This window comes from Peromyscus leucopus, chromosome 17, assembly GCF_004664715.2.
Source record: "Peromyscus leucopus breed LL Stock chromosome 17, UCI_PerLeu_2.1, whole genome shotgun sequence".
Classification (NCBI taxonomy): domain Eukaryota; kingdom Metazoa; phylum Chordata; class Mammalia; order Rodentia; family Cricetidae; genus Peromyscus; species Peromyscus leucopus.
Window position 1 is genome coordinate 18,150,258 of NC_051077.1, and position 21,618 is coordinate 18,171,875.

Consider the following 21,618-nt stretch of genomic DNA (forward strand, 5'->3'; position numbering starts at 1 on the left):
GAATCAAGTCAGTCCTACCAGTTTTGCACAGAGGGTGACTAGCGTAGTGCCGACCTATTTAGTTTTTACGCACAAAACCTCATACCGTGAAAAATTGTTGGCGAGATTTTGTGAGCATTCTCTTATTTCTGCCCTAGAAAATGAAATCAGAAGTAAAATCAGTGAGCGGACGCTTAATTATGCAAATATATTCTCCATAGCTCCACCTTTTTTACTCGTCCTCCGCCGGGCTCTTTGTTGCTTTTCGGCCGCGAGTCGTGAAAAGGAGCGTGGCGGCTCCCCTGGCGGAAGTTAGTTTTGCACTTTACGGCCACGGTGGGTTTACCTGGGGCCGGAAGTTGCTGGATGCAGAGTCGCGACGGGAAAAGCTCTAGGTACCGGGAACCTCGTTGGTGTCGCGGCTCAGTAGTTTCTCTTTAAAACTTAAACTTTTTGTTGTTGTTTTCGTGGTCGTTGTTCTTGAGTCTTCAGAAAGGTTAATCCCTTCACGTGTTAGGAGTTTGAGGCTCGCACCGTAGCAAGCTCCCCCGCCCCTTTATACCCACTTAACCGGATCCCACTGGATCCTTGTCTCAAACCGTACATGGTTTGGGTTCTGTTCACCGGGGGACTCCCAGCCCCGGGGAGATCTTCCCTCTGAGACTCCAGACCCTTCCCCGCTTTGGTCCCCGGCCCCGCGGGGGACCCCACCCGGGTGCGATCAGGAATGAAGCTGGACAGCGCAGAGGAGACATCACCGGGCCGCCCCTCCCCGGCCGCAGAGGGGTCTCCCGCTGCCCTCGAACATGCCTTCTCCAAGGTGCTGCACGGTCTGAGCCGCCAAGAGCCCGGGCCGGGCGACGCAAGACATGCCATTCTTAAAGACCTCGGTGCTTTACTAGCAGCCGCCGAGAGCGACAGGTTATTTGAGGGGAGTCGGAGTGGCGAGTCGCTCCGGGGCATGCCCGAGATCCTGGGACAGGTGGCGAAAGCCCTGGAGAAGTTCGCAGCCCCACCCAAGGAGAAGGTAGATGGAGGCGATGGGTATTCCGGAGTGGCCGAGAAAGCGACTGAAGTAGGCTTGCTGTTTCTTAAGCTGCTGGGGAAGGTCGAGACGGCTAAGCGCTCTCCCGCCCGCCCCGCCTGGAAGACAGGCCTCCGCCCCTTGGCGGGACCCATGTATGTGTTTGCCACCACGCACAGATCGGAGCAGCCCTGGACCAGTCCGAGATCTCGGCATGTGGCCGATGAGGTGCTGTCCTCGCTGCTTCGAGTGACTGAGTGCAGTTCCGTGGCAGGATTCCTGTGCGGAGAAGATGAGGACGATCGAGGGAGCTTTGCTGCGGTCTTGGGGCTTCTTAAACCCCATTTGAATAAGTGAGTACTGCGCTTCTCACTCTTACCTGGCCGGTAAAGATGCTGGCCTATTCGATCTCTCAAGGCCCAGGGCGGTTGTGACTTGCTGGAAATGAGGTAACCCGATAGAAGCAAATTCGAGATTAGATCCAAAGTCTTCAAACTCCGTTTTCTGCACCGAATGACTGCCTTGGGAAATTAGAAATTCTGATAATAGCCATGGAAATTGTGTCCCATTTATATGGAATCAAGTATCTTATGCTAAGTACCCATGGGTATTTGGAAAGGATCCAGTCTTTCAGCTTGAATTTAAATATTGGGATCTTCTAACTCTAATAACTCTTAATTATTAGATTAGGGTGATTATTATATACGGAAGAAATAATTGAGATAAAGTGATGAAAACCCTTTATTATAATTATTATTATATATAATTAATATAAAGTGGATTGAATTGGATTGCTATGGGTTTTGACTTGCTACTTTTAGTGTTTGTTTTGTTTTGAGCCAGGTTTTAATTTCGTTTATTTATATATATTTATTTATTTTTGCGATAGGGTCTCACTATGTAGCCTTGGCTGCCCCGAAACTCTTATGTAGACTAGACCAGCATGGAACTAACAGAGATTGGTTTACCTCTAATTTCTGTGTGTTCCATCACACCTGTTCCAGGCAGAGTTTTTTGTCTTCTGTTTCTTTTTTCTTTTTTTTTATTATTTTTAATTATGTATAGGTGTGTGTCTGCAAAAGAGTGCAGGTGCCTGAGGAGGCCAGCAGTGTCTGATCCCCTGGAGCTGGACTTACAGATGATTGTGAGCCACCTGGTAGAGTTGCTGAGATCTAAGTATGGGTCCTTTGGAAGAGCAGCAAATGCTCGTGACCAGTGAGCAATCTCTCCAGCCCCTTCAGGAAGGTTTTCATGGAGCCAGGGGTGACAGCCCTGAATTTCTGATCCTGCCTCCAAGTGCTGAGATTGCATACGTGCCCCACAGGCATGCCTCATCATTGGATTGAGCCAGGGCTTTGTGCATGTTAGGCAAGCACCTTACCAACTGAGCTAGATCCCCAGACCTCTGGCACCAGAATGATGAGAGAAAATAAACTTGGAGCTAAAAGGCTTTCAAACTAGTGCCTCTTTCTTTTTCTCTCTTTCTTTCTTTTTTTTTTTTTTTTTTTTTTTTTTTTTTTTTTTTTTTTTTTTTTTTTTTTTTTTTTTTTAAAGATGTGGTGTTGGGGATTTATCTCAGTGGTAGAGCGCTTGCCTAGCAAGCACAAAGCCCTGGGTTCGGTCCTCAGCTCCAAATATAGTTAGATAGATAGATAGATAGATAGATAGATAGATAGATAGAGATGTGCTTACTTTATAGGCTGTCTTTGAGTTCCCTATGTAGTCCATGTTGGCCTCAACCTTGAGAGATTTCCTGCCTCGGTTTCCTCAATGCTTAGATTCCAGAGGTGCAACACTGTGCACAGTTTAGTGTTTCTTTGTATTGTTTCGGGTAGAACTAGGTCAGGCAGCTTCCATGAGTCTTGTTTTATTATTTGTAATCAAAGGCGATATACCTATTATACAGTTACTATTTTGAGGACATTGAGTCAGATGTGCAGACTCCCTTTATAAACTATAAGTTGGTGCTCATGGACTGATTTGTTTATTGCTTTGACATTGTACTGGTAAAACACCTTTACTCTCCTCTCCCTTCTCAGCACATTTCACATCATTTATCAACTGACCACCACTGACCTCACAGGTCTTTTACATATCTGTAGTTGTGGAATGGCTGCTACTTACTGAATAAGCTTATATTACCCAGAGTTTAGGCAGTCACTAAGTATGTATAGTGTAAGTTATGTAAATTAATTCAATTCAAATCATAAAATGTATTTGAAAAAAACAATAGTTATATAAAGATACATATATACATACATGTATATATGTATATATGTATAAATCTGTTAAAGACAAAAAAAAAAAGAAAGAAACTCTTGTTAAGCATAACTAGTTTACTTTGCCATATCATTTTACTTAGTGTGGTTTCATGTGTTCTTGCAGGGAATCCTGGAAGAGTAATCCTGCTGTCAAACATGTTTTCTCATGGACTCTGCAACAAGTCACTCAGCCCTGGCTGAGCCAGCATCTGGAAAAGATACTTCCTCCATCTTTGCTCATCTCAGATGATTATCAGACTGAGAATAAAATCCTGGGTGTCCAGTGCCTCCATCACATTGTGGTTAATGTGGTAAGCAGCCTCAGCTCTGGCCTATACTGATTGGGCAGACCGAGTTACTCATGGCTGCTCTTCATTTCTGATCTATTTTTGCTCTATGTTTATGTCTTATAAGTAACTTCCTTTTCATGTTGTCATTTAATTCACTTATTTATATTTTTCTCCATATATTATGTTATGTGTGTGTATATAAATATATGTACATATATATACATATATATGTGCCTTTCTCTCCTAACCTGGTAGAAGTAGTATCTCATGTATTATAATAAATAAAAGGGTAATTTTAGAAGAGATAGGATCATGCTTCATTATAAAAATGAAACAAAAGCAAAACCAAAACATACATATAGAAATTAGCAGGTAGTCTCAAGTTTAAAAAAAAAATCAGAACTCAAAAGGAACCATACCAAAATGTGCAAAGTGTTACTGAAGGAGACTTTTGTATTATGGAGTTTTTAAAAGGCACACAAAAGTAGATGGTGGTTTATTGACTCTCCATATGCCCGTATCTAACTTAAAATTTTCTATATTTTGCCACTCTTGAGAAATTTTAACTGGATAATTTGTGTGTTTACAGCCAGCTGCTGATTTGCTGCAGTACAACAGAGCCGAGGTCCTCTACCATGCCCTTTTTAATCACTTGTACATGCCAGAGCACGACCTCATTCAGGTATTGTAAGATATACTCCTAACTGTGTGGGTTCTGTCAGGAGAAGGTAGTATTGTGTAAGCAGGAGCAGTTTAGAGCTGTTTTCTCCTTAGAAAATGAGGACACCTGAAAGCTGCTGCCTACTAGAGAGCATCTCAGTGTTAGGTGGGCATCCACTCTCCTAAGCATCCTCAGAGTGGCCCAGGTTTTATCTTTATGAGTGTTAACCATATGCCGCTTTGGGGGTAGGTCTGTTTTTATTAAGTTAAATGGTCTTCCTCTCTGCTGCTCCATGTCAACACATGTATTTGAAACCTCTTGTGTGTAGATACTTTAGTGTCATTCTCCCAGCCAACAGCCATTACCTGATACCTATTATGTGTCTATAGAGGTTCCAAGAATAAGTGACTCAGAGTGTTTCTGCCTTGAAACCCTTTGGAAGACTTCTATATAAATATATAACTGTACACATATATCTCTGTGTATGTGCAATCCAGCAACAGCTATATTCCAAGAGGTGTCAAGTGTGACCAGCAGCAACAGGCAACTAGCGAGGTTGAGGGCGGCTTTAGGAGACTGTGGGACTGACGGGATAATGTTTATGAAGGATAAAAAGTAGTTTCTTAGGAGGGAGAAGAAAACTAAAGACAAGAAACAAGCTACACAAAGTGGAGACATCTTGTTTTTCTTTGTGCTGGCATTGAATCCCAATCCTCATACATGTAAGGAAAGTGCCCTGTACTGAGCCTCCTCAGCCTGTTGCTTTGGTTTTTTTGTGAAGAGTCTGATTCTAGCCCAGGCTGGCCTGGGACCTGCACTGGTCCTGGCTACTAAGTGCTGGGATGGCCAGTGCACAACACAGTGTCCAGCAGCTCCTCCTGGCTTCTGTTTTGTGCTTTCTCTACCTCTAAGGTTTTGGGTACCAAGAATCCAGTTACTCTCAGATGGAAAATTTATTAACATGATGAAGAAAGGAGATTTTTAAAATTGTCGAACATCAGAAAAGCCCGAGTTTCCCAGAGTGCTAAAAAGGAATGCTTAGACACCCTAACTTCTAAAGAAGTTTGGACTGTCTTAGATTCCGTGGAGCAGATTGATGTAAAGTGCCCATGACTATCAAGTGTCACTGAGTCTAAGGGACAATAGACCTAGATCCTTGGGTTAAGGAAGGCCCGAGCTCGCCAATCTTTCCATATCACAGATTAGTGAAGAACAGTTCTGGAGAGGAAGTTTGAAAACTTGCAGTAATATGTACCTTTTACTTTAGTTACGGGTATCTTTTAGAATTTTGTGACATATCCTAGGAACAGTAGATTAATGAGGATCTTAGAAAAGTCAGAAAAGTTGTGAATGCAAATGAATGAACTGTGGTTTCTTTTCATTCTTTCCTCCTAGGCTGTGCTGCTGTGCCTCCTAGATTTATTCCCTGTCCTAGAGAAAGCGCTGCACTGGAAGGGAGATGCAGCTCGAGCCACTACACACTGTCATGATGTACTACAGCTGATCCTCACCCACATGGAGCCAGAGCATCGCCTTCTCTTACGGAGGACTTATGCCAGAAACCTGCCAGCTTTTGTGAAGAAGTGAGCACCTGGGCTTCTGCTCTGGTCATATATGCTATGTTCAACTTCTGATCACCACATTTTCTCTTATTTTTAGGCTGGGGATCCTAACTGTCCGGCACTTGAAGAGGCTGGAGAAAGTTATCATTGGTTATCTGGAAGTTTATGATGGACCAGAAGAAGAAACCAGGTTGAAGATCCTGGAAACCCTGAAACTTGTCATGCAGTATACTTGGCCCAGGTATGGCACCCAAGCTGACAGATGGGCTGAAAGGGCGTGCTTAGGTTGACTTTCTCGTCAGACCTTGTCTGGGTAAGATATTCGGGACATTCAGTGTATCTGAATCTTTCACTGTCTTCATTTCTAGGATTACAGCTACTTCTGATACTCATATTTGAACCCCTTATTTGAACTGCTTTCATCAGCCAATAGTTCTGAGTTCTAACACAGTTAAATCACTTCTGTTCCTTAAAAGTTCTAAGGCTGGGCACTGTGCACAACTTTTTAATTCTAGCACTCAGGAGGCAGAGGCAGGCAGACCTCTGTAGGTTTGAGGCCAGCTAATCTATATAACGAGTTTCAGGTCATCCTGGGCTACATAGAGAGACCCTTTCTCAAAAAGACAAAAAACAAAAACAAACAAAAAAGAACCCACACACAAACCAACCACAAACAATTCTATGGTCACATAAGTTGGGAAACCTTGCAGGTTGTCTTACTTTTCTATTGCTGTGGTAAGACACCATGACCAAGGCAGTTTACAGAAGAAAGTTTATCTGGGGCTTACAGTTTCAGAGGGTTAGAGTCCATGACCATTGCAGAAGGCAGCCTGGCTGTGGCTATGGGGCAGTAACTCAGAGCTCACATCTTGAGACGCAGAGGATGAAGGAAGAGAGAGCCAACTAGAAATGGCATGGGCTTTTATAACTTCAGAGCCCACGTCTAGTGCCACACCTACTAACAGTCCCACCACCTGGGACCAAGTATTCAAATATATGAGCCTGTGGGGCCATTCACATTCAACCCACTACAGAGATGGTCTGTCCAGATTGTAGTTATAATTTATATCAAAATACTAAGGGCTATTTAAGGCTGATGTGTACTAAAGTGGTGGTGTACTTGCCTATTATACACAAGGGTTTTGGTCCTAATCAATGCTTCTCCCCAAAAAGCCTACTTAGAGAAGTATTTCAATAGGCATATTTAACTGTGTTGATCCTACAGGTCCTCAGTCTAATTGAAAAATGGAGTGCTTCAAGGCACATCACTTAACATTTGCAGAGCAGTGATTGGATTGCTAACTTGGGATATGCTTATTAGAAAGCATCTCATATGTGGCTTGAAGGTGTCAGGAGTAAAGTATAACCTGAACTGTCTAGTCACCTAACGGCTTTCTTGCATGAATGGAAGCGTTAATTTAGTCAGAAAATCTAGAGCCCCAACTTAGTCTGTTTAGGAGTGTGTTTTCTTTCTTTATATACCAGAGTCAAGAAACTTTCCCCAGTAACAATCTTAGTTATATTTGTAACTATGTTGCATTTCTTCACCTTTCATCTTGTCCCCTACTAAGCAACATCTATTATGTTCTCCTGAAGCACTCAGTACCTGTTATTAGGTACATAAGTATTTAGAGAATGAATAGATGGATAAATGAAATTGAATCAAACGCATTCTCTACTGGGCCTTTAAAGGGTAAAGGAGAAGGGAAGTGAAGAAATGTCGGGAGACTGGGGCAGGAGGATGTGTATCTCTGTAGAGGCAGAGCGTGGGAAGTGGTGAACACAGTAGACTACTGAAAGCTTACAGAGAAATACATACACGCTGTAGGGAAACACTGAACAGTTTTGAGATAAGAGATGGAAATGTTTCTTTGCAGAAATATGGCTTGTTTATGTATATTTTCCCCACAGTACGTTATCTTCCACCTTTCATTAAAGTTTAGTTTATAAAACTTACCAAATTAAAGTCTATAACGTAAGTGGCATGACATACAGTCAGAATATCATGGAACCAGTACTTGTGTCCATTTTACCAAAAGGATGAAGACTTAGAGACAAGCAGTTAATAATAGAATAGGCTGGACTTTAAGAGCAAGCGAGTGACCTGTTGCACAAATCCTAAATGGTCTTATAATAAAAACCCGGAGCCAGATATTGGGGTAAATGCTGAAAGATCAGAGGAAATAAGCCACAGCCACTTCTCACCTCACCAGTTCCACAAATTCTGACTGAATGCCTCTGAGTCCTCAGTTCCCATCTCCTCCTGCCTTATATGTCTTTCCCACCCAGCCATATAATTTCCTGTCTCAACCTTCCTAGTGCTGGGATTAATAGCTTGTGTGCTTCCCAAATACTGGTAGCAAAGGCATGAGATCTCAAGTGCTGGCATTAAAGGTGTGAGCCACCACTGCCTGGCTCTGTTTCTTTTAGCCTGGATTAATCTCCTGTAGTCCAGGGTGGCTTTGAACTCACAGAGATCCAGACGATCTTTGCCTCCCAAATGATAGGATTAAAGGTGTGTGCCACCACTGCCTGACCTTTATGTTTAATCTAGTGGCTGGCTCTGTGTTCTGATACTTCAGGCAAATTTATTAGAGTACATACAACAAAATATCACCACAGTGGCCAGTGACTGAAAGTTCGTATTGCCACTTAAGCACTACCTGTCATCCTTACTTCTCAAGGCAAGGTTTTTCTGTGGTAAAGCTCAAGTTCTAGATCCTCTCATGTTCTGAGTGTTGGGACTATAATCACAAACCAATACCTGCAGCCTCACTTTAATGTCCCGGCATTAAGTTACTTGACTGCGGGCTATCTCATCTCAGGTCTAAATTACAGGGCCTTGAACAGGAAAGATCTTTGCTCACCTTATTCTCAGTCCATACATAATAGGGCAGTTTCCTTGAACAGAATCAAGCATTGGCAGGAAACCAAGTTGAGTTTTCTGGTATTTTTGTTTGAGACAGGGCCTGGCTGTAGCCCTGGCTGCTCAGAAACTCAGAGATCCACCTGTCTCTGCTTCTGACTGGTACAAAGTATTCTTGAGCAAGTCAGTGTGTGTACACAGGCTGGGTGCTGCAGAAAATAACTTTGAGGCTAACAATCTGCAGTCTTGTCTTTGGTCCTGTTTGCAGTGCTACAATAAGCAAACATCATTTGACTTCAGTTTTCCCATGTCTGGACCAAGACTTGTCCAAGTTTTAACATTCCAGTTTGGAATATGAAGTTTTTCTTCCTGGTTCCAGAATTTCCTGCAGAGTTGTAGTCTTGCTGAAGGCTCTCCTGAAACTTATATGTGATGTAGCAAGGGACACAAGCCTCACAACTGAGGCCACGAAGAGCGCCCTACTCCAGGAAGCCACAGACTGCCTGATTCTCCTGGACCACTGTTCTCAGGGGCAGGTGAAGGTAAGGCTAGAGTCTGCAAGTAGGTTTCATTTGGCCTCATTGTTCCTAGGTAACCCCAGTGATTGTCATTTGCTACTCGTACGCCCAGCCAAGTTTGGACATCAACGTGTAGGGTTAGGCCCCTACCTCTGTACCCTCTAGTCTTGGACTGTTTGTTGGATATCTTACCCTATTTATTTTTGGTGCTAGGGCCGAACTCTTAATATTATTCAAAACCATTTAGAGGATCAGATGTTACTGACAAATCAGGATAAGAAAGAACAAGCCAGCCACGCCACTAAGATTTTATAAAATTTAAGTTCTAAGATTGACATGACACCTACTGTGCTAGTGAGACACCTCCAAGTTCTGTTCTAGACTATGAATTAAATTAACCGGTACCAACAAAGCCCAAAGAAAGGAGGCTGTAAGCTGCTACAGAGTAATCCTGTAACTGAGATACCAGAACGTGGCCCCTCTAAGATGTTTGCCTACTCTTGTGTGCATGTGCAGGTAAATGCAATGGAGGGTGTCATTCCTTAAGCATCGTCCCTCCCCACTTTTTCAGACATGCTCTCACTGACTCGGAACTCTTGAAGCAGGCTTGGCTGGCTGGTGAGCCAAGTAGGCCCGAGGATCTGCTTGTTTCCTTCAAATACTGAGATTACTTGGTGTATGTGCTCACTGATGACAAGCGTGGACTTTAAACATGGGACTGAACTTAGGCCCTCATGCTCATCCCACTTCTCCAGTTTCCAAATACTTAATTTACCAGCAGGAAATTCTTCCTTCAGTCTCATATTCCACAAAATTCAGAAGACTGTAGTTTACGGTATCTACAAGTTCATTTATTTACATGTAATTAAAGGACTAATTTCCCATTTTTACCACAATTAGAAGTCTCTAAAGTTTAAAGGAACATAAGAAGAAACTCATGCCCCAAAAGGGAATATAGTTTGTTTTTCAGTTCATTTAAACATTTCATTACAGCCCCTTAAAACTGTTCGTACAATTTTCCAGCCAGAGGTCCAGCTTGAGTTGTTCTAGCTAGAATGAAGGAGGCTCTTCAGAGTCAGTAGGCTACTTTTAAGTTTTTAAGTAAGGCCTGTTCTGATGGTGGCACTCTCTCCCAGTGCCCTGCATGCTCATTTTTTGAGTATGTGAAGAAAAGACAATGGGGATATAGGTTTTACGAAAGTTAATGCCTGTTTGGTTTCATGTTTCAGGGTCTTCTGGCTAAAATTGCCCTATCTTGTGAAGACAGCACAGTGGTGAGCTGCATCAGGAAAGTGCAGAACTCTGCAGATGTTCTCTGCAATGACACTTGAGATGACTAACCAGATCATGTGGATGGAGTTATGGAAAAGTCTATTTTTATATTAAACATTCTAAGGTGGAACTTTTGTTTACTTCAGTTTGTCCTTATAAGAGAAACTGAACAAAAAAACTGAAGCCAGGCACTTGTGGCACACGTCTTTAATCCCAGCACTCAGGAGGCAGAGGCTAGTTCGAGTTCAGCCTGAGTTTGAGGCCAGCCTGGTCTACAAGAGAGAGTTGGAGGACAGCCCAGGCTACACAGAGAAACCCTGTCTCAAAAAACCAAAAAGGATGAAGAAACACATTTCTAAGTAAAAATTGGGATGGGAGAATTAGCACTTGTAATTTAGGAATATTTACAGCCACAATGCCATTCTAGCTCTAGGAACTCATCTGTTAGGCTCCTCAGGCTCAAGCTGTTACAGCACATGTTATAAAAATACTCTTTACAATATAAGGCTCTTCTCCATTCACTCCAGATTTTTTGCTCCACTGAAGTGACATAAATATTAACAATATAAATACAGTATGAAACAGCACAAAAGGACACAGTTGGAAGTGTCAACTTTCCAGGGTAAAAGATGAAGGGAACTCATGTGGTTTTGGCTTTAGTCATGGGCTCTGTCTCCTGCTCATACTCTATTTCCACATAGGCCCGTTTTTTCCGCAAAGGTCCTTTCAAGGGTGCTTTGCCTTTGTGTCTGGCCTTATGGGCCTTTTCTTCTTCTTCTTCACTGGAGGATTCATCATCTTGTTCTTCATCGCTGCCAGCATCCAGTTTATCCATATCCTAGTATGTGGAGACAGAAGTCAGCCAGGGAAAGTGCACGGTTTCTCCACACTCCCTGCCTTGCTCAGCCAGTTCAGAACAGACCAGAGAACACATCTGCGCATGCGTGCAGATCCTCCCTGCTTCCCCTCCTTTATTTACTGCAGGTCACAAGACATTCTCTGTCCCACAGAGCTCACCTCAAAATCACTCAGGTCACTCTCATCTACCTCATCATCTTCTACAAACTCTCTTTTTCCCACATCCTAAAACAAAACAGTTACCAGGTTAGGAAAAAAACAATTAAGATCCAGTTTAGACATCTAATTTTACCTCTTTTCATAAATAAGTGAAGCAGAGTCTACCTACATATCCAGCTACCAAAATCTATTACTCTCAAGTTTAATGTTTATAAATTAAAAGAAATCTGGCGCTGGCAGACTCTCTTAGTTCAATTGGGTGCTGCTCAAGTAAATTTTATAATAAAGAAAGGCAGACTCTTAGTAATGGTGCTGAGAAAATTTCTTAATAAAGAAAAAAGAGATAAATTAATTAAAAGAAACATTAAGGGTGTAAAAGTCAATGTATATATAGTTGATTGGCTGAGCTCTGCTAAACCAAAATTAATGATCACATGATACAAAAGGGAGGTGTAAATAATGCTGCCTCTGACTTATGTGAAAGTGTGTCACCCTAAAGATTACTGCATTTCAAAACAAAACAAGCCATACTCACCTCTTCATCTTCCTCATCATCCATTTCTTCATCTTCAGAGTCACTCTCTGCTTCCTGTTTCTCTAGGGCCTTGTCGAAGGCATGGATGGGGAAGTTGTAGATGTCGCCATACTGAAAAACAAACAGACTGCCTTGAACTATTCTTGAGTATTACATTTTTCAAAGTTCCTCTTGTCCTACAAGCTTATTATTCATCATAAGGGACTAAATAAGAAAACTGTGATGAACAATACTTCTCTAGTTTTCCAACATAGGCACAGTATATTTATGACATTAACAATCAATGAATGGTTGATATTAAATAGATAGCTTCTATGGAGAAGAGAACCAAGTCATTTCAAAGTTAATAGTTTATGAAACAACACACATTGGGACAAACCTAATTTTACTTAGAAAGGGAAATAACACATTTTAATCACCTTTCCATCTTTCTAAGTGACACTGATCTTAGCCAAAAGGCTAAAAACTCATTTTAAAAGATTAACACATAGAAGCAGAAACTAGGCATCAGGACTGAGGATGGAGCTCGGTTGGCAGAGTACTTGTTTAGCACATACAAATTCCTGGGTTCAATCCCCAACATCATATACACCTGCATGGAGATGGATACCTATAATCCAACATGTGGGAGGTTGGAGGCAGGAGGCTACATAGTGAATCTGAGGCTATTGGGATATCTGGGATATCATGAGATATAGTCTCAAAACAACAAAAATAAAACTAGAGGGAGATGAGGAGGTGCCAAAGTGAGCAAATGTTTGCTGATAACATGGGCACAGCCATGCCAAGGACCCCTGAGCATCAGATCCATGCAAGATTGACAAAGCACTCTTCAGGGTGAGGCTCAAGGGATGGCAAAGCTGTGCTCTGGTCTGAGTGCAAATGCTGACGGTGTATGCAGAAAATGTCTATATATAGAGCTCTGCCTCCCCAACATTATGGCCTGAACAAGTCCCCACTAGAGACTGTTCCTCCTAAGATTTAGCTAAACCTGTCTCCTTGGTCCAGCTGTGTACCATAAACCCTGCCTCCTTATTTACCTGCACGTAACAACCCTATTCCGTTGTTCAGCTGTATGCCATAGCCTGCCTCCCTGTTCAGCTCTATATAGTAAACATGCTGAGCTTCCAAGGTGCTTAGGTTTCTCATCCAGGAGCCCAGTCCATCCAATCCCAGCTTTCTGCCTATCTTTTTTTTTCTTCGCTGCCCTGGAGTTAAGTCTGTCCCTGGACGCTGTGCGTGGACAGGGAGAAAAAAACACTATGGCTTTTATGATGTTTTTACACAGAACTGCTGAGCTTGGAAATGTCAACTGGAAATAAGGGCAAATGGAAAAAGTTTCACTAGGAAGACAGGCCTATGTGAATTTGTTTTATTACATGGACAAATTGGGGTAGGAAGGCTATTGTGACATGTTTAAAAATAAATGCATTAGCCAGGCAGTGGTGGCACATGCCTTTAATCCCAGCACTTGGGAGGCAGAGAGGCAGGTGAACCTCTGAGTTCGAGGCCAGCCTGGTCTACAAAGCAAGTTCCAGGACAGCCAGGGCTGTGCTGTTATATAGAGAAACCCTGTCTCGAAAAACTAACCAACCAGCCAACCACTGAAATAAATGCATTTTCTGTATTCCTAGCATGTCACTACAACATAAGAAAACACTTGTCCCCAACACTACTAGCTTTCTCACCGTATCTTGTTTCAGTCTTTCCAGTAATTCCTTCTCAATGGCATTGTCCAGCTGGGCAGCTATTAATGCTTTTTCCTGTAAGAAAAGAGCAAATCCATTACTCCAGTAGGACTCATTTTCTAGCCTGTACAAATATAATTACCAATTTTTAATAACAGTATGATGTGGCGTGGTTACTTCCTATTTGCTTCCATTAGTGAAGCTTTTGCTTCTCTGGCCAGACACATTTCTTCTTTCCTTCTCAAAGCCTCTTGGGAACCTTTCAATTAAAGAACTCCCTTCTATAATTTGCATAAATGTAACAAATAAGTAAAGTGAAAATAATTCCTATGGCTTTAGCAATAGCATTCTGAATTTCTAGCAAGCCCCGATAGACAGACTACACATACAGCTTCCATACATTTAAGACTGTCAGAGGGGTCGGGGGAGATGGGTAAGTTGGTAAAGTGCTTGACCTGCACGTTCAGTCTTTCTAGTAATTGCTTCTCAGTGGCATTGTCCAACAAACCACCTACTTTACTTCAGAGCAGCTCAATCAGAGATCGGAGCAGTGTGTCCTGGTTTCTGGTTTTCTAACCAACAATCTCACAATCAAAACCTTTCAATTTTCTGAATAATATAACCAAAGTAGCCATAAGGCTACTTAAAGACAGCATTTAAACTCTGCTGAAGGTGATATATGAGACAATCAATGTCAAAATTCTAAATTCTGAAACATTTGACTTAAAGAATTTTAGATAGTTATTTAAAGTACTTTTTCATTGTTTTCCATTTAGCAATAGCATTCTGAATTTCTAACAAGCCCCTGATAGAGAGACTACACATATATGCTTACATACATTTAACACCTACACACACACACACCTACAAAGACCCCTGAGTATCTATTTTTAGCCTTCACTGAAAATCATAATAATCTGAAGATAATAAAGAGATCATGTCACTGAAGATAAACTACCCCCATTAGTGACTCAATATTATGAATCCCATGCACCCCACTCCTTTCTCACATGGAAATATAGAAGCTATGTCAATATCAGGACAATATGTTACCTCTCTTCTTTTTTCCCTTCGTTCAACCTTCTTACTCAAAGGAACAAGTTTCTTCCTAGCAGAAATCAAGTACATCATATTAGAAAATTAAAGTTCGCTTTAAAGATTAAAGAATTAGAATTGATTTTGTGTGGCTAAGCTCCATACCATATAGCAAAACATAGGATATAAGTTTCTAGATATTCAGGCTGCTAGTATAGCTCAGTGACAGATCATCTGCCTAGCACATGCAAGGCTCTAGGTGTGGTGTGCATGTGCATACATGCGTGAACACACACACCTACAGTTGAATGGTATGAAAAGTCAGGAGCCCAGGGAGCAGCTCACATCAGTAGCTTAGCATTAAGGGTGAGGCAGAAGGATCACTGTGAGTTAGAAGATACACAGTAAGTTCCAGGGCCAGCTTGGACTACGGGGTGTGATGTTGCCTTGTGTTGTTTTTGTTTTTCGAGATAGGGTCTTTCTGTGTAGCCCTGGCTGCCCTGTAACTTGCTCTGTAGACCAGGCTGGCCTCAACCTCAGAGATCAACCTGCCTCTGCCTCCAGAGTGCTGGGATTAAAGGCATGTGACACCAAGTCAAGCCATAAAACTCAGATATTTGAGCATGTATTGTAATGTGGTTATTTCTGTTTTCTTTAGGTTCACTATATTAAGATTACTGCTTCAGTGAACTAAGAAAAAATAATTTTCTAAAAAAGGTTCATGTGATTTTTGAGATTCTCTGCTAATCTCAATGAAGAGGCCTTCATTTCACACTCCTTCAGAAGTTATTCTATTAGTCCTGTGGATCTCACATCCTCTTTACTCCACAGTGTGGTTCATACTCCTGTTAATCACATTTTAGAGCATTTTGAAACCTTTCATTTCATTTCAAACAATTTCCAGGTAGGCAGGATAATCACATATTCTGCTTTAAAAATCCTGCAGAACCACTGGACACCTCTTTATCCCAAAGTCTTTTCTTGGCATATCACAGATTAGTCACAGTTGAGTTGAACAGAAAACACTGTTTGTGATATGGTCTAGGAAACGGTAATAGACTGAGCATGAATAAAGGAATGAACGTGGTCCTTACCGTCGTTTCAGGGTAAGTTTTCTAATTCGAATCAGGTACTGGGTTATCTTGGTAAACCTCTGCTTGCATTTGTGTCGGATGAAGCGGGGCCAATAAATTAAATTTTCATCTATCTGTTCCAGTGCTTTCTCGTAGTTTTTACTAAGTCGGACCTGTGGAACAGAAAAGGGGAACATGAAGGGAAAGGTAAATCATGTTAGGTCTTCATTTTCAGTACCCATAGGGCATAATGAAGACGGGTTAAAACTCTAGAGATGGCCCAACCAAGAGGGAAGCTTGTGGAATTCTTGATCTTGACCAACGGTCACTGCGGTTTTCTCAATGAGTCTTACCCGTTCCCAGAGACGCCGAGGGAAAGCTGCTCGTTCTATAACCTTCATATACAGGTAGCACTGTCCTAAGGACAAGTTCAACAGCCGTGTTATTATTTAGAGAGACCGGGAAGACGCTCATATAGACATTGTGTAGTTTTCCTACCTTTCTCTTCTTTAATGGTCGCATACTGACTGTTTGCCAGAGGACACGAAGACCGATTGCACAGCCCTGTCAGACTGTACTCATTTCTGCAAAAGCCCTGAGTCTTGGTTCTAGGATGCAAGGAGAGAAATGTTTACAACCAAGAAGGCCACTGAATACATTTCAGTCTAGGCTGCAATATACTCACCTTATTTTGAAAGAGCAAAATTGTCTGTTTCCTAGTGTATTCCAGATAACCTGCAAGACAAAGTGAAAGCCCTTTTGCTCTGACCCCAAAGATGCTGTTTAATATAAAAAGAGACAATGTTCTCCAGGCTGCAATGATGCTCACTGGCGAATTCTTCCCAGCATGTGCAAAGCCCTCAGTTTAGTCTCCAGCACCACCAAAATACAAACAAAAAGATGATGGCGAACCATGTTAGCACAGTGCTACAGTGCTTTAATGAGGAAAAGGTCTTTAGGGAATGAATGAAAAGAAGTATTCTTTTAATAGGCCTGACTCGTTTCCTTTACACAGTAACATAGTCTTGTAAAAAACAAAAACAAAACAAAAAAACTAAATACAGCTTGGTGGTAGTGACACACTTCAGAGGCAGAGGCAGGTGGAGCTCTGTGAGTTCAAGACCAGCCTAGTCTATAGGCTTATTACTTAGCAACAGAATTTCAATAATAGTTGGCAACTATTTTCCCAGAATATACATACATTCTACCATCTATAGTATGCCCGTGTATAGTATTAAAATGAGTCATACCATGCCGGGTGGTGGTGCACGCCTTTAATCCCAGCACTCGGGAGGTGCTGCAGGCCGCAGGAATATATCATAAGAACTCAGCTGGTTATGGCAAAGTCACTACCTGGAGGGATCAGGGAATTCCTCCAGAGGAAGCCAAATCCCAAGAGTTTTTGGTGTTACTTTGCTTGTTATATATCAGCTGTCTTCTGTTATGAAAATCATGTGTGCCTTCATAGTTTTTCCAATTGACTTTCCCCTAAGAAGGACTAACAGTGTAGACTGATCACTCTCTGGACATACACATTCCAGGTATTTGGAGAAGCCTCAGGAAAGGCTTTCTCTGGAATCAGATTATCTCCCTTAGCCACTTTCAAGAACTACAGGAAACATCACCCAGGTGGGCGCCGAACTTCCAAGGACTAACAATGATAACAGCCCACATGCAAGTCTCCTGACTTACAGTAAATTCCACAAGGAGACACCGCCTAGGAGAGGTGGATGTTAAGTAATAGCTTTACACAATTTAGCTCGGACACTTCCTTTATATACTGGGACTTCCAGGGCACAAAGGGGAGAAGAGAAAAGAATGGAAGAACTAGATGGGTAGGAACTTGAGAGAAACAAACTGAGATGGAGAAGAACTAGATTGAAGGGCTAAAAGAGAGGACTAGAGGAACGAGATGGAAGATGAGGAAGAGCCTGATGGAGAAGAACAAGATGAGGAAGAGCCAGATGAGAGAGAAGGAGACGGGAGAGGAGCCGATAGGGGAAAGAACTAGACAGATGAGAACCTAGAAGGGACAGAACTAGATGAAGAAATTAAGATAGAACCTAGAGGGGACAGTAGATAAATATAGAGAGAAATCAGGCAAGAAAGGAGCTAGACATGAGAAGAGAACTGAAGCTGTGTATAAAGAAAGTTATGCCAGAGGAATTAAAACAAGTGGATGATAGAGCTCGGTGTGCTGAGATTCTATTTCTTGAAAATAGTCCTCGCCATTAGTAGTTCTCTCTCCTGAGCCCCTGGGATGTATAATATTGAGGCTGGTTCCTCTAATATTATACAAGAGGGAGGCAGAGCCAGGTGGATCTCTGTGAGCTCAAGGCTAGCCTGGTTTACAGAGTGAGATCCAGAACAGGCACCAAAACTACACAGAGAAACCCTGTCTCGAAAAAACAACAACAAAAAAAAGTCATATCACATACACCTTGTAATTTTTCTTTTTACGTGTTCATTATCCACTGTCAAAGGCTGCACAGTACTAGATACTTAGATATACCTACCAAAACTTTACCTTTTACCATCTCTCACTAGTTAATGTGTTCTTTATTCTAAGGCAAAAAAACTGACACCTCCAAGCCCTGACATCATAAACACTCAAGTGTTTGTTGGCTGAAAGAAAGTACAGTCCTTCAAGCACTATATTTAGTTAGGGGAAATGATGCAATTTAAGAGCCATATATGAGAGCAAAGAAGCCTTTGGATGGACTGCCTTGAAGAACTGAGACTCTAGAGCAATTAAAGGAAAAAATGAAGACGGGTCAGAGAATAAAACATATGTTGGGGATTTAATAGGGGTGTCTGGTGGGGGAGTTAGGAAAACAAAAAATGAAATGGGAAAGTGGGGATACCATTCAAGCTATTGGCTTTTTTTTTTTTTTTTTTTTTTTTTTTTTTTTTTTCGAGACAGGTTTCTCTGTGTAGCTTTGTGCTTTCTGGAACTCACTTGTAGACCAGGCTGCCTCGAACTCACAGAGATCCACCTGGCTCTGCCTCCCGAGTGCTGGGACTAAAGGCGTGCGCCGCCGCCGCCGCCACCACCACCCGGCGCTATTGGCTTTTAAACATGAGACTTCTTTCCTAAGCACCACATTTGTCTGTGCATCCAGCTGCCCACTTGGCATCTCTAAAAGGATCCCAATGATAAACATACCGAAATGTAACTCTCAGTTCCACACTCCTCTAAAAAATACAACATTCTGGTTCCCACTAAAAAGACTTAAAAACATTTCTTTCAAGATTCTACCTGACCTTGCCCTGGCATGCAAACCAAATTCATCTGTCCTCTCCCACCCTCTCGATTCCTGTAACAAGTTCCATGACAAGTCCCATTGGTGCCCTCTATATTCCGTCTTTCCCATCTCCAATCTTTGCACCTTTACCATTCCTACCCTCCTTCAGTGGCAGGCTCATTGCCAATTTTTTGGTCTTTATTCAAATGTCTGACTGGCCATATCTGCAGTGGTCTCTCCTCTACACTCTTCTCCATTACTCCTCTTTCATGGTACCATGCAACGTTCCGTCTGTTTATTCTCCATCTCCAGAGTGCTTATGAAAGCAGAATTTTTTTTTTTTTTTTTTTGGTCTGACTGATTAACAACCAAACCCTCAGTAATTACCGCCGTGCCTACACACTGCTGGAATGGGTAAGTATTTACAACTCCTGTAGGATACTTGCGAAATTACGGCTCAGACAGTAGAGAGAGGTAAAGAAAAGCCTAACACGGAAAAAGTAGACCGAAAAGGAACGCTCACGGATGGGCAGGACCCTCACACGTGAATTTTAAACTTCGCACCTCTCCCGCCTTCCAGGTCCCGGGACCACTGCCATTCCGCTGGCAACGGCACAAGAACCTTTACTGCCAGGGACTAAATGAGTCGATCCGGTGGGCTGAGGCTGGGGTGTCCCGGCCTTTGAACCGCAGTGGGGCGCTGAGACAAGCGCGACTGGGAAAACGGGGGTCCTGGAAGACTCGCAATCCGAGGGAACAGGAGACGAACGGGCCACCTGAGTCTGCGGATCTGAGACCTGAATGAGCGAAACGCCCCCCCACAAACCCCGGGGCGCCACAGCCACAGGAGGGAACTCACATCGTCCGACTGCATGGTGCCGGCGGGTCAGCACGCCGCGTTCAGGCAGGACCAGGAAGAGCGGACATGCCCCTTCCGGGGAGCCGCTTCCGGAGAGCCCGGCCTGGCCTATCGCGAGGAAGTCTCCATCTCGCGGAAGCCCGTGACGTCTCCGAAGGGCTGAGCGTGCGCGCTCCCGCGCCCTAGCGCTCGTCTCGTTCGGAGCGTGCTCGCCTCCCGCGTCCTTTGCTACAGGGACGCAGGCAGCGGCGCGCGTGCGTCTTGCTCGATTTGTCTTTGCAGCGCTCGCGCCTGGTGTCTTCTTCCGTCACAAGCCACGTTGGCTGCTCCTGTGGACTCGCCTCAAGCCTCTGAAAAGCGAGACTCACTTGTCCTAATGGAAGGCGCGCTCCCGACCCTCCATTGTACACGCGCGGGGACTTTAATGCTCACGCCGTCCCACTTTTGGACGGTAGCCGCAAGCCTGTAAGACTTGAAGTTGTCAGCTCTTTAAAAACCATCCTGCTGCGGCTTCTAACATCTCCATCCTCACTTGGAAATGCACACTGTGCATCTACTTTAAAGGCAAACAAACAAACAAAGACCTGTGTGCAAGTGACCCCCCAAACTGACAGATTCTCCCGTCCCTGCCTTGCTCTCCCGTAGAGATAGTGAGTGCCCTTTTGCCATACATAAGTTTTCAGTTTCATGAGGTCCCATTTATTTATTTGTTTGTTTGTTCGTTCGTTCGTTTGTTTATTTGGTTTTTCGAGACAGGGTTTCTCTGTGTAGCTTTGCGCCTTTTCCTGGAACTCACTTGGTAGCCCAGGCTGGCCTCGAACTCACAGAGATCCACCTAGCTCTGCCTCCTGAGTGCTGGGATTAAAGGCGTGCACCACCACCGCCTGGCATGGTCCCCTTTATTAATGGTTTGTCTATAGTGCTTGTGCTGGGCCCACATTTTTGTGAGACACAGCCATGGTTTTCCTCAGGCCTAAGAACCTGACTGCAGCTCCCTGGACACGTGGGATTGTTTTGTTTTGTTTTTCAAGACAGTGTTTCTCTGTGTAGCCTTGGCTGTCCCCGTCTCGGCCTGGAACTTAACAAGAGATTCGCCTGCCTCTGCCTCCCAACTGCTGAGGATTAAAGACATGGGCCCCCACACCGAGCTTACATGGGATTTCTTAACATGGCTGCTTACTTGAACCATCTAGTGATGAGAATCTCATCACGGGACTCAGTGGGTAAAAGTGCTTTGATGACCCAAGTCTGATCCGCATGTAATGGAGGAAGAGAATTAACTCCTTCAGGTTGTCCTTCCCCATCCCTCACTATAGACACAAAACCACTGAGGCATGCATGTGTCCCATCCCTACAACAATAAATAAATAAATAAATAAATAAATAAATAAATAAATAAAAAAAAAAAAAAAAAAAAATAAATAAATAAATAAATAAAAAAAAAAAAAAAAAATAAATAAATAAATAAGATATGGTAATACCTGCCCCATTTTTTTTTTTTTTTTTTTGCTTAGGATTGCCTGGGCTATCCAGGGAATTTTGTGTTTCCATATGGATTTTATGATTGGTTTTCTACTTCTGTGAAGACTACCATGGAGATTTTGATTAAGACTATATTCGAGCCATACATTGCTTTTGGTAGGATGGTCATTTTTTTTTCTAATAGTCTTCTAGCCTATGAACATGAGAGGTTCCTCTATCACTTAGTGTCTTCCTGGATTTCCTTTCTCAGT

The 21,618-nt window shown here is 42.8% G+C and overlaps 2 protein-coding genes across 2 annotated transcripts; one reads left to right on the forward strand and one right to left on the reverse strand.

Moving 5' to 3' along the window:
* Window positions 1–301: 301 nt before the first annotated feature.
* Window positions 302–10,567, forward strand: Tti2 (TELO2 interacting protein 2). The gene is made up of 7 exons (XM_028877198.2): window positions 302–1,356; window positions 3,389–3,575; window positions 4,144–4,236; window positions 5,611–5,798; window positions 5,875–6,018; window positions 9,023–9,185; window positions 10,391–10,567. Exons 1-7 carry the CDS (start codon window positions 707–709, stop codon window positions 10,490–10,492), a joined length of 1,527 nt encoding a protein of 508 aa, XP_028733031.1. The 5' UTR covers window positions 302–706; the 3' UTR covers window positions 10,493–10,567.
* On the reverse strand, window positions 9,991–19,991 carry Mak16 (MAK16 homolog). The gene is made up of 10 exons (XM_028877199.2): window positions 19,886–19,991; window positions 16,467–16,516; window positions 16,280–16,389; window positions 16,135–16,199; window positions 15,803–15,954; window positions 14,727–14,781; window positions 13,674–13,748; window positions 11,986–12,096; window positions 11,451–11,516; window positions 9,991–11,271 (listed from the first exon to the last, which is right to left on the reverse strand). The coding sequence occupies exons 1-10, from the start codon at window positions 19,898–19,900 to the stop codon at window positions 11,074–11,076; spliced, it is 897 nt and encodes a 298-aa protein (XP_028733032.1). The 5' UTR covers window positions 19,901–19,991; the 3' UTR covers window positions 9,991–11,073.
* Window positions 19,992–21,618: the final 1,627 nt, after the last annotated feature.